Source organism: Nuphar pumila, chromosome 12 (assembly GCF_984573655.1).
Source record: "Nuphar pumila chromosome 12, dmNupPumi1.hap1.1, whole genome shotgun sequence".
Taxonomy (NCBI): Eukaryota; Viridiplantae; Streptophyta; class Magnoliopsida; order Nymphaeales; family Nymphaeaceae; genus Nuphar; species Nuphar pumila.
The window spans coordinates 6,674,172-6,687,124 of record NC_143260.1 but is presented as its reverse complement, the minus strand read 5'-3'; the positions used below and the strand labels follow the sequence as shown (position 1 = coordinate 6,687,124).

Sequence of the window (12,953 nt, the reverse complement as noted above, 5' to 3'; positions counted from 1 at the left end):
TTGGAGACTGGTCAATGCTCAGTGAGCAAGATGGAGCCCACAATAACATGTCATTGTCGCTGAGAAGGAATCTGTCATCAACTCAATATCCTACAAGGTTGGTGCAAACTCGCTCACAAGAGTAGAAATTTTCAGCTTAAAACAAATTCAAGCTATCATAACATGGATATGAACTTGGGTCACTCAAGCTAGTGCATATGCATATTTTATCAAAGATTTATCTTTAACAAGTTTTCAAATATATTTTATTCTCAAAACAAATGTATATCATTTTAGCTAGCTTTTACCCAAAAGCCAATACATCAACACCACTAGAAGTATTGTAAAACCAAGAAAGATGCTCAAACATCCATTCTCAACACCCTTGACTTTAGATAAAATATTCTTGAAAACAACCATCAAGTTAAAACAAAATTTTAATTCATATATTGAGTACTGAACCAGATTTTTAAACATACAATGCAATAGGATGGGCTACATACATTTATGTTTTTCCACCACATACAAAAATAAGATGGTAAACACTTTGAAAACAAGAAGCTACATACATTTCAGTTTATAAAATAATTAAATAAAACCAGTTTGTGAACATTTTATCCAATAGCAAGTGATATTGATTTGCATATACACAAGTCACTTGACTTATTCCGAGGGCGATTCACTTGAATTCTAGGCTTAATAGCCCTAACTCAAGCTTAAAACAACAAAATATTGCATTCTGGTGCACATGAATCGACTCTCCTAAGCATAGGAGTCGACTTACAGGCCAAACAAAACTTAAATCATACATAGGAGTCGACTTTCCTAGTTCATGAGTTGACTCTGGGGTAAAACAACTCATAACTCACTCGCAAAAGTCACTCTTCTGAAATGGGGATTGATTATCTTGAAAAGGAGTCGACTCTGCAGAAATGAGTCAACTCTTTTATAAAAAAAACAAATATCAACCTTGCCCAGAGAGGAGTGACTCTTAGGAAGCAAGAGTCGACCCTCGAGTCTGCCCAACCTTCTGCAAATAGTAGGGGTTGACTCCTACCCTTTGTAGAATCGGGTAACTCCACCAAAACATAATTTTGAGCTACAAAAATTCTATCAGTAGGTGGTTTACCCCATCCATCTCCAATCTAAAATACTATGAGTTCAAACGAACAAATACGACATATATGATTCATAAAATTTCTAAGCTTAAAACAAATTTAAGCTATCATAATGTGGATATGAACTTAGGCCACTCAAGCTAGCACATATGCATATTTCATCAAAGATTCATCTTTAACAAGTTTTCAAACATATTTTATTATCAAAACAAATACATATCATTTCTAGATAGCTTTTACTGAAAAGCCAAAGCATCAACATCACTAGAAGCATTGTAAAACCAAGAAATATGCTCAAATATTCATTTTTACATGAAATCTGATGCATATACAGTTTCTGAAAATTTTATCTTTAAAACATGAGTTTTTCTTAAAATCAACAATCTTGATTTTAGATAAAACACTCTTGAAATTAAGCAACTATCAAGTTAAAACACAATTTTAATTCATATATTAAGTACTAAATAAAATTTTCAAACATATAATGCAATAAGACGAGATAAATAAATTTCTATTTATCCACCACGTATAAAAATCATATGAAAAACACTTTGGAAACAAGGAGCTACACAAATTTTAGTTCCTAGAACAGTTACATAAAACCAGTTTGTGAACACTTTATGCAATAGCAAGTGATATAGATTTGCATATATACTTTTCCCAATAGCTACAAAAATATATTTATTTGTTCTTAAAACATAACTTGAGGAAAGACTTGATAAAAATACATAGTTAAATTAAAAATTCATGAAAAACATGAGTGCAGATTAAAAAGTATAGCAACACTGGTCCAACCAACCAATGCACAGTTGCTTTAGGCTGGTTCAACAAAAACCCAACCCAAACAATCCAAACAAAGCATATATTTTACCATATTTATCAAAAAATCCACTCAAGAGTCAACTTTCCCAAGTACATGAGTCGACTATGAGTTACATGAGCATAAACAATGCCCAGGAGTTTACTCTCTTGACTCAGGAGTCGACCATCAAGCTTAACTGCACTTAAATATTATTTAGGAGTTGACTCTATGGTTTCAAGAGTCGACTCTTTCACCAAAGGAGTCAACTCATAGACAAAAAGAGTTGACTCTCAAGGTGCATGAGTTGACTCTCTGACAAGAAGATTCAACTCTTTCATAAAGGAGTCGATTCTCCCATTGCATGAGTTGACTCTTTTTCTCTCGACAACATCAGACAAAAGAGAAATCAAGGAGGAGTCGACCCTGGGTCTGCAATAGTCAACCCTCGAGTCAACTAGAACCTAAAAAACATAGGAGTCGATCCCTAAATTATAAGAGTCGACCCCTGAGATATTCTAGTTCAGTTTTATGCTTTTGAAACACTGAATAAATCTTGGGGTTTGAAGCATCCAACTCGAATGAAACTCAACCCCAAAACATCTAAGGGTGTTTCAAATCAGAAAAACACAATGACAACCAAAAACATCACTAAAACAATGATTATACCAATCATATCAAACATTCAAAGCACGTTTTTCACAAAATCACAACAAAAACTACTTGAAGTCCTAGCATGTTCACTGCCTACGAAACAAAGAAGCAAGCACCTACCTTGCAATGCTATTTCCAATAGGAATATGACCACAAAAAGTGCAACACGAACATTTCCAATGTTCTATATGCAGCTCCCATGCAAACTCAAACTCGTGTTGTCCCAATCGCAACACTCGAGCTTAGGGAGTCACCTACACTGAGACAAATCTCTCACGTGACTGAGATACGTTTACACCTCATTTCAGCTGCAGCAAGGCCCCAACAAGGGTGCAGCGCAACCAAAGGCTGAACAAGTGGATCGTCTACCAAGAAAGGGAGAAGGTGAAAGTATAGGGAGAAGTAGAGATTAAGTGAGAGAGAGAAAAAGAAAAACAACTTATAGGGTCTCACACATCATGAGCATGGACTTGAGAAAAATGAATCTAAAAGGGTCTAGATCTAGTTGGTTCCAACCAGATCCCAATTCGATAGGAGCGTGGGCTCCTAGTTATTCCACTAATTGGGTTAACTAGGTCTCAACCTAATTGGTTAAACTACAAGGATGGACAACCCTGCCACATGGCAAAGGACCAGTTGACCCTGACAGGTCTGATCTGCTAGGGTTGGTTGAACTGAGTGGCAGCTACCGTTACACTCCAACAAAAATGACCAACCTGCCATTCAAAAGCAATTCCTTGCCAAGAGAGCCCTATGCACACATTGATTGACTTTTTCTCCAAAGCAAAACTATAAATATGTCATTGAAACAATTCAAATAATACCAAATATTTTTTCCACAAAGTTGACTCCCCTGGTCAACTCTGGGTTAGACCATTATGTCCTCCAAGACAAAAATGCCCTCAAAACAATTTAGAATTGACCAAAATACCCTCAAAATTTTTTAACTCTGTTTTTGATGAAACAAAGACCGTTATTCTAAAAAAATCTATAAGAACGTATCTAGACACGTTAATTGCACAAAAAAATCCATCCATATTGCCATTTTTCCAAAGTTTACAAAATAAAAAAATGTGAGATATTATAGATATATTGTCATGTACATGCACTTCTGAAATATCAGCCTCTTGAATAGGAGGCCGTGCAACTCATTGAGAGAGATCAGGTCAACCTGAGTCTCTATAGTGACTTTGAACAGCAAATATTCACTGGGCAGTCCCTTGAGGACCTACATAAGCATGTCTTCTTCATTGGTAGGTTTAGAGGCAACTGCCAATTGGTGAGCAATAGACTTTTCTCACTCAATGTACTCATCAACAAACTGCATCACTCATGAACGAGAGTGTGCAACATGTAATACCTTCAATGCCTTCCACACTTCAAACAATGAGGTCAGTCCAACAATATGATTGTGAACTGATTGAGTAAGATAAAATCCAATTCAACAATAATTGATAATGCCTTAACCAATCCACATATTCAGGATTGAGTTCAGTTGTTTCACCCTTAAACTTAGGTGGTGCGGGTTTACTTCTATCAGACAAACCCCAAAAGACCACAAGTGATCAAGATGAGAGTGAATTGAAACTCTCACAATAAATAATTTTATACAGTCAATTTGATAGAGAGAAAATGTTATATGATATTCCAATTTTGTAAGAGTTATAAAAGACGACATACCAGAACTTGCACTGGAGTTCTCAGACTGTTGCGATGGTGAAGATCATGAGTTCATGATTGGCAATGAGCCATGGGCTCTGATACCATAACAAATCTATCGAGAAGAAAATAGAACACAAGAGCACACACGAAATTTACATGGTTCGGTACAATGTGTACCTAGGTCCACGGTTACCAACTTTTTCTTATTATTCACCAAGGTAAGAGGTGACATGCTTAAATACATTCTCTGCTCACCTATAGGGCAACACACCATTCATAGAAGTCTTCTTAGACAAGGTTTCTATTTTATCAAGAAATCCTTGTGTACATAATTAACAAGTTTTCTTCTCTTAGACTTTCTTCAAGTCGTTTCCTTCTTCTCCTGGATTCTCATTAGTAGAGTCCTCTTTAGATTTGCAATTTTCATTTGACAACACCTCATCAACCTTGGGAAGTCTTGGTCGTGACTCAAAAGAATTTTCAATAGTTTCAGGCCTACATACTTTTGGAAATGCATTTCAACAATATAATGTTGCCTTCCAATTATGAAAACCTTGAAGAACATTAATAGAACATGTTATATTGTACACAACCGATTCATGGGTTATAGTCAATCCCCACCGCATGTCTCACTTGATGGAGATGTGGGTGGGCTCCACTCTCATGGTTTTCACAAGAGATGCACATCTCCCAAGCGAGAAATATAATCTACGATAGGTTATATACCATATGACCTAATCTGCTTTCTTTTATTACATATGTCAAATGTATTACTAGCATGCTTGATATTTTCTTTTTTTTTTGTGAGAAAATGGCATGATTCTTTGGCAGCTTGTGAAGACATCTCTTAATTAAGAGAGGTAATGATGTGATTATTGCCATTGGAATCTGAAAATCGAGCCAATGTCATGGCGCTAATGAAAATGATTAAATGAATTGAAATCATCAGCCGCAAGGGGTTTGTTACAGTGGAGGGGGCCTTGGCCACTAGACTGATGGTCAGGGTTCCATTCACATGAGTGTCAAACCCCTTGAATTAATGAGGGCAAGGAATATGTCCTTTCTTACTCGAAGTCAGGCCCCTTTTGTAGGAGCAAGGGGTGCGCCATGGGTTTAGATCGTCGGGAAGGCTGCCCTAAGTACCACAGACTGAGCCAGGGCAACTAGGTCTCTATCCCAATGGTGGTTTCCCCATCCTGCATGAAAAAAAATCTAAACCATCAAGTTGGACGAAGATTATTATATTCTTAAACAATGTTCAAGATGGTATACAATAAAACTAAAACATAGTTTCCAAATTAGCTTAGATGGTTTGGATGCGCTAGCCTAGATTCCCAACTCTTATTTTCTATTTTGTTGTAGGACAAGTCGTACGACCAAATATAAAAAACAAAATCAAATACGTGTATATAAGTCTTAAAAAAGTGATATTGGCTAAATGAGCTGCTTCCCTACTTTCATTGGAGGGAATATAGTCACAAACCGGCTTTGACAACTTTCATTTTTGTTTCCAAAATACTCGAGACATCTATTTTTTATTGTAGTGTTTGATAGCAGGGAAGCATCCCTCGGCGATGGAAGATGGGTTGAGTTGGATGCACACTTGTGACGGGGACTTCACAGTGGCGTCCTGCTACAGGGCACTGTGTGAACCCGTAGTTTCATGGCTACCAGAACGTTCTTTATGGGGGGATTGGTCTCCCCCTGCGCTCTTCGTTTTTTGGGTAGTTGGTTCTTCATGGAAGAGCCAAAACCGATAACAATTTAAAGCGAATGGGAATTCAGCTAGCAAGCAGATGTTATTTATGCAAAAGGGAAGAGGAAGATATAAAACACATGTTCGTTAATTGTAAATGGTTCGAGAATTTACATTTAAGGTTCAGAAAGCAGCCCCCAACGAGAAATTGCAGGTGCCCGCAGGATCTTTTTCTGTCTCGTCGACATGCAGTAAGAAGCAAAGGTGATTTTATTTGGTGTTCCTAGGTGCTAATTGCCTGGCGACAGATACGGCTGCACCGCAATAAGTTAGTTTTTGAAGGGGTGGCCCCATGTTTTTAGAAGATTCATTGCAGAATTTGCAGTGAACTACGAGCAGTAATCAGCTTGGAATTAGAAAATCTCATGGGTGTTGTCTGAGCATCTGCATTGCTGTTCGAAAAGGTTGGAATTGGATGCAGCTCAGGATGCCTTACTGTCGTTCCTGCTGCCTATCTATGAAATTTCTGTTGTAATATGTACATGTAACATACTGTTAACTTATAAATAAATTGCCTTTTTCTTAAAAAAAAAACTGTCTTAACAAAACTTTTCTTTCATTAAAAAAGAAAGGTTATATTGGTCATATGCATATGTCTATATTGATCAGAAACTTAACTGAAGTTTAAGTGAAAGGTGAGTCTTGCACATTATATGAATTTCTATTCTCAACTATGAGCATCACCGCACCTTCATGTTTAAATATTTAAAAAAATCGCCCATTGTTAAGCACAAACGCACACACGCACACACTTTGAGGTCATCACCTTAACTTTGAGACAGCTATAAACATAGAGGGAGATGCAACATGTCCAATTGATGAAAACGTATAAACTCTTCTACTCTCTATCTTCATATAAATGATTCAACCAAGGAAAAAAAAAACTTTAGGAAAAAACCAAGGACGAACCACTATATCGAAGGAGTCCGTACGGCTTCCTTATCAATCATAAAATTTCTTTAAAATCCCTCAAAGCAACCACATATACATGTTCTTTTTTATTAATTCCCTACAAATTAGTTACTGGCTGACAAGTTTAGCATATACTATCAAGTGAAAAGCCATTTTATGATTATCCTGATGTGCCCTTAGGCTTCAAGCCCACAGAAATCTGTTTTTGAAAGATTATATATATTTTTTCTTTTTTTGAAAGACAAGCATGTAGAAATCGAATTATGATTCAAAACCATATTATGATTATTCAAACCAGTCTGTAGGCTAAACGCATATAGACACCACATTTTGATTTTTTTTTTAGGGTTTGCTAATGATGGAAGATCAAGAGGTACCAAGCAACTAAGAAAGACCAAAAGGATACACTGGAGTACCTTTTACCTTATTTTGGGAAATACAAGAGAAAAAGTAGGAGAGGAAAAAACCTATCTCAGGCCTTTGAGACAAGTACTGTAAGATCTCACTCCAATGCTCCGATTGACATGGTCAGATCTAAAGTACTCAGCCTCCCGGCGGCCTGCTTGCTGCTTTCTGCTTGGAAGAAATGAAAAACAGTTTTTATGGTGTCTTTATTGCCTTGTGCTTGCTTCTTGGAAGATGAAGATGAAGAGAATAAGGAGAGTGACAAGGTGTTGCCAATCTCTTCCTCATTCTCACGAGAACCATCATGGTTGTTGGTGTTCTCTTCCTCTTCATCTCCTGAGCTTCGACTTAGTGTTAGCTGTAGATTGGGTTCCCTTTCCACCCTTCTTTTCTCTTTTCGACCATCATGCTCTTCGTCCACACTCTCCACCGATTGCTACAAATCAATGGAAGAAGAGAAAAAATTAAGACATGATCATTGTGTATATTTTTTGATGACTGAAGTTCCCGCAGAAGTGGGTGATCTCCGGGTGAGGTCACCGACACTCAAGCTCTTATAAAGCTCACCAGTGAAAGGCACCCGCAAGCCAGGTGAGAGTTAAATATCATTGTGAATATAAAGAAAATAATTTGCTGGGGGGTGCCTTGCTGCAAGGCCAAAGCCAAATGAGAGCAGATCCAGTACTCCGGGCAGAATACTTCGTTAAGTACTCGGCCTGAGTATTGGATCTGCCCTCAAGCCAAAGGAAAAACTATCCTTGGTGGGGAGGCAAATCGGATCCACTCAGCTCCTATGTCATTCCTATCTTCGTACCCCTCCTTGGGATTTCACTGATGCAAGTCGTTTTGATCAAATCAGACTCCATAGATGTGATCTACATTATTCATTTAGTGAAGATTGACATTTAAATCGCGAGTTGTGTGCATGAATTTTTGGTGATTAAAAAATCAACGGTTGACAAAAACACAATTTTTTGTTATTTAAAAAACATATTTTCTTATTTTAGAAAAAAAAAACGATCCAAGGGTTGATTCGTACTAAATCTACGATGCAGAATTCATCTATAGGGTCGGTTTTGATCAAAATGACTTGCATCGTAAAATTTAAGAGAGCTATGAAGATGGGGTATGACATAGGAGATGAGTGAAACCAAACTGGTGGAAAGGGGGCTTGTGGAGTTTTACATTGCGGACACCCACACAGATCCATGGTTATCGTGACACTACTCGGCCCAACATCCAAAAACCATAGTGGTGGTTTCTCCATGTTAAATAAAAAAGAGAGTCGATTAAGTGTGTACCTCGGCCTTAAAATTTGGAGTGATGAATGTGGAAATTGATAGAGGGCTAGGCTGTTGATTTGCTGTGGGATGAGAGAGTGGGTTCCAATCAAATTTGGGATGAATTTTTCTCGCTTGGTGTTGCTCTCTTGGTGCTTCATGCCTGTAAGTCTCGTTCAACTCCTTGTGTAGACACGGGCACCTTCTTTCTTCAAGTAACTGGTTGAATTTGAGAGACCCATCTACTGAGATCGCGTCCTTGACAGATAAATAGTGTGGGGTGGTGTTCTTGGTAGGGTTCTTAAAGATGAAGTCGGGGAGGGAGCCATGGAGCGAAGGTGGTGGCGCTGGTCCTTGGTTTTGTTCCACTCTTGTCAGTAGGCCAGGTGATCTCGTATGTACAACCTGCCCAACGTAAGGCTTGAAAATCCAATCCTGGTTCCTTCAGTGCCAACAGAAAGAAATGAGAGAGAGAGAGAGAGAGAGAGAGAGAGTCTAGTCCTGGCAGAAAGAAATGAGCGAGAGAGATGCTATACTTATCTAGGACAAAAAAGGAAAGAGGGTAAAAATTGTTGATGAGTTCGAAGCGCACAGACGCACACATAAACACATGCACACAGAGAGATGCAAATGAATGAAGAGGTGTTCTGACCAAAATTTTTAGAGAGAGACATGGGATTGATGGTGAAAATGAGAAGAGGAATACTCCTACCCAAAATTGTTATCTAGAGAAGGAGAGAGTGCAAATGAGGAGGAATATTACTGCCCAAAATTGTTGTTGAGTTGAAGAGAGAGAGAGAGAGAGACCATTCTAGTTTGATAATTGATGCTCTCTACGGATATCAAGTGTGCATGTAAATGGGGAAGCGACTCGTGTCGATTAGTGCAATACCTGAAACCATTCAATTTCGTCAGATCATAGGGCTGCTGCATCATAGGCCGCTGCAAAAGGCTAAACAGATGATGATGCTCCGACGACGGGTGAATATTCCTCCCTGCAAAAAGCCCACTCTTGTCCATTCTGAATTCCTGCATGCCTCCACTCCCTGCATAATACATCTTTGAGACATGCTCACCTCCCATCATCATCATCCTATTATGATCCCTATCTCCGTGGGATATGACTGTAATATTGACAGAAAAAGAAAAATAAATTTCCAAAATTCACACCAATATTCAAAGCACCCAAAAGAGCAAGACACAACTATAGTTGGTTACACACAAAAGAATCCCAAACTAAGAAACCCCAAACAAAAAAAAAACTAAGAGTTTTATGCCGCCGGAACGACGCTAGAACAGGTCTTTGTGACATGCAGTTTTTTCGAGTTATAAACAAAAAATCAGAAGTCCTTCTAGTGACCAAAGAAACTTCCAAATATAGTTCTCTAGAAAAGCAACCAGAAAAACAACAACTTATAATTGATTTCATTCAGAAGACGCTAGAGCACAAAATTTATTACATTTAGACCATCTTAATTTCATTCTCCTTAGATCATTTATTGCAAGGGAAGGAAACTCATATCATTCATTTTTTTGTCACATCTGCCATATAGGTTACAATATCACTAGCCTTCATTAAATTATACTAGGGCAACATTAGGGTTTTCTTCTCACCTTGTCCAGAGTCATCAATCTTCTTGCTCCTATACATCTGATGATGCAAAAAATTAATAAAAAAGAAAAAATATGTATCACCATTTAACACAAAATCTAATGAAATTATCATCATCCTGAAAATATAACACTTCTATCATCATCATCGTTTTTCTGTTACCTGCAGATGACTCTTAACATGAGCAATACTAAGTCCTTTCACGCGCATCAATTGAAGCACCAATTTTGGTGTAGCCCCTAAAATCACAAAATAAAAGACAAAAATGAACAGATAAATAATAAAAATTAATAGCCAATTTTTTTTTTTTGAAGAAAAAAGTAGACCACCATCATAATTTCACTTACTGTCTTGGCCACCAAGCCTCTCTACAGCATGGACAAAGCAAAGATGGAGATCGGGAGTCCACCTCAGTCTAGGCATCTTTGATCGAACATACTGCCTAACGGAGCCGGTACCGCTGCCGGATCCGGTTCTTCCGCTGGTCGGCTCTTCCGCGTCTGAGCTCTTCTTCGTCGACACACTATTTTCTTCGTCTGATTCGGCAGATCTCTTCGTTGGTGTCAATGGAGGATCCCTCCTGCCATCGCTGGTGCTCCCACTTTGCTCCTCACCATTCTCCATCTTCTCTCTATGTCTCTCTTTCTCTTTCTAGGGACTTAGGTGGTTCACTGGATCCCTGCCGGATTGCCGGAAAATCGGCGAGTTTGGGGCCATCTCAGAGAGCTCTGGAAAGGAAGAGGGAACACGAGACAATAATTAAACGGCCGCCATGAACAAGTATTCCCTGCATTGACTGGTGTTTGCGTAGAAATTCAATCGTTGTGCTAGACAACTAATAAATATAAATAGTAGGAGAGAGAATTTCTTTAACAACCCCCCCTACCTCCTCGTTTTTAGTTTTTACCGTATTATAGCTTTGGGAATGAGGGTATATGGAATATATGCTCTTTATCTTTTCCCCAAATGAAAAATCTGCCCCCCCATATTTTATGGAATTTCTAGTTAGGGGTTGTGTGTTTATCATTAAATATTTATGTTGTCCTATGAAATGACCATGATATCCTCGACCGCACCAGGAAAATTACTTACATGGAAATGTTTTTTTGTTGGATAACAAGAAAAAATTGCCTTTCTCACCGAGCTTCTCTGGCCCGCCAGAGATGCCTGCTTCGTCTCACGGCAAAAGGATGTGCATCTGTCGGTTTTGAACTAGAGACGTCCAGTTAACTTGGTGATGTTCACAAGTTGCCTCTACCACGAGAGCACCGAAGTTTTTCTTTTTAACATGAAACTCTGCTTGAAAGTGTGATGAGGCCAATATTAGTCTCAATCTTGCCAAGGCAACGTACCTATCAATGCCAAGTTGGAGGGAGGATCAGGTGCAATGTGATTGCACACTTTTTGTGTGCTGCTGCACCTAATCACCAACCATCTTTGTGAGACACATCATGTGCAGCTGCACACTTAAAGTGTGTGCAATCACATTGCACCTGATCTCAATTCGCCATGTTGGTGCCTGCGTCATTGATCCTCTATTGACATTGATAAGCAATGCAATAAATCTTGTACAAAGAATATTGATGAGAAAAAATTAGCTATATTTGGGAAAATCTGATTTTTCTTGAAAAATCTTGAAAAAATATCAGCACGTCTACAAATACAATACTAATAAATTTATATAGATATTATTATATGCCAATATTACAAAAAAAAAAGTGTTTTCAATGCATTAATATCAAATGAAGCTTAGGCCAATCCATGTATAGTAGAAAATATACTCATAATTCATGAATGTTGTGACTTGTGAGCCACCCCAGTTCTACATCAATTCCCCAAGTCATATTCAAATGAGTTAAGCGCATGCACCAATCAGGACAGAAAAAGATCAGGTGTAATAAGGATGGAGGGTGCTCGAACACACGGCACGTCAGAAATGTACAATGTAATTGCACCTGATCCAGCCTCAAACCACAACCAATTAATTAACTTTCTCATATCCAGTTTATCACACTGTTTGGCCTTATCCAAGAAACGTGAGCTCCATGTTAATGTCATCATAATTTGTAGAAAGTTTAAAAATCAAGAAAGCGAAAGACAGGAAGGTACTGGGAAAGAGAGGAGGGGGCCAGAGGGGACACAAAAAATATTTTGTAAATTCAGAAAAAACAGAAAACTATATGAAAATTATTGCTTTTGACATTGCCCTCGTGAAAGCAACTCCTCGTTGTAAAAAAAAAAAAGTAGTGAAAGAAAAAACTTAAGAGTAAGAATTGGTTGTGACGTTAGATGACGTCAACCTCCATCTCCTTTCACTCTTCTTTGTTTGTTTTTTTTCCATTTTTACTTTCACTCACGTTCGGCCCGGGAGTTAAGCTTCCTTTTGTCAGGAGCTGTGTTGTGTAGGTAGGGGATTACGAGGGTGAACGTTAAGGGGGATGCTATTTTACTTTGGACGAAAATCACCCTCAACCATCGTGACAAACATTTTTTTTGTCAAAATCTCGCTTTTCAAAAACTCATGAGAAATTGAAAATTTTTCATAAATCTTGCATTTTTTGGCAAAATCTCGGCAATAAAAAAGTAATTAAAAATATAAAAAATAAATTTTATAAGAAAATATTAATAAAAATTGTTTAAAAATAAAAATGCGGTTTTTTTTATGATAATTATCCATTTAAAACGTAAATATCGCATTTAGATTGAGGTATTTATGTTTTTTCATAATTCTCGCAAGAAATTGTCATGCCCTCGAGTCATGTGAATCCCCTCGGCA

At 37.9% G+C, this 12,953-nt stretch overlaps 1 protein-coding gene across 1 annotated transcript; it reads right to left on the bottom strand.

The window, feature by feature from the left end:
- Positions 1 to 7,279: 7,279 nt before the first annotated feature.
- Positions 7,280 to 10,883, bottom strand: LOC149819813 (uncharacterized). Its single transcript, XM_089982856.1, has 6 exons — positions 10,525 to 10,883; positions 10,340 to 10,416; positions 10,180 to 10,216; positions 9,458 to 9,689; positions 8,587 to 9,007; positions 7,280 to 7,721 (listed from the first exon to the last, which is right to left on the bottom strand). Exons 1-6 carry the CDS (start codon positions 10,799 to 10,801, stop codon positions 7,383 to 7,385), a joined length of 1,383 nt encoding a protein of 460 aa, XP_089838982.1. The 5' UTR covers positions 10,802 to 10,883; the 3' UTR covers positions 7,280 to 7,382.
- Between the last annotated feature and the right edge of the window lie 2,070 nt (positions 10,884 to 12,953).

Coding starts and splice junctions, on each gene's coding strand:
- LOC149819813 (XM_089982856.1), bottom strand. CDS start 10,801: ATGGAGAATGGTGAGGAGCAAAGTGGGAGCACCAGCGATGGCAGGAGG. Junction 10,417..10,524: donor GAGGCTTGGTGGCCAAGACA/GTAAGTGAAATT, acceptor TTGTGATTTTAG/GGGCTACACCAAAATTGGTG. Junction 9,008..9,457: donor ACGAAATTGAATGGTTTCAG/GTATTGCACTAA, acceptor TTGGCACTGAAG/GAACCAGGATTGGATTTTCA.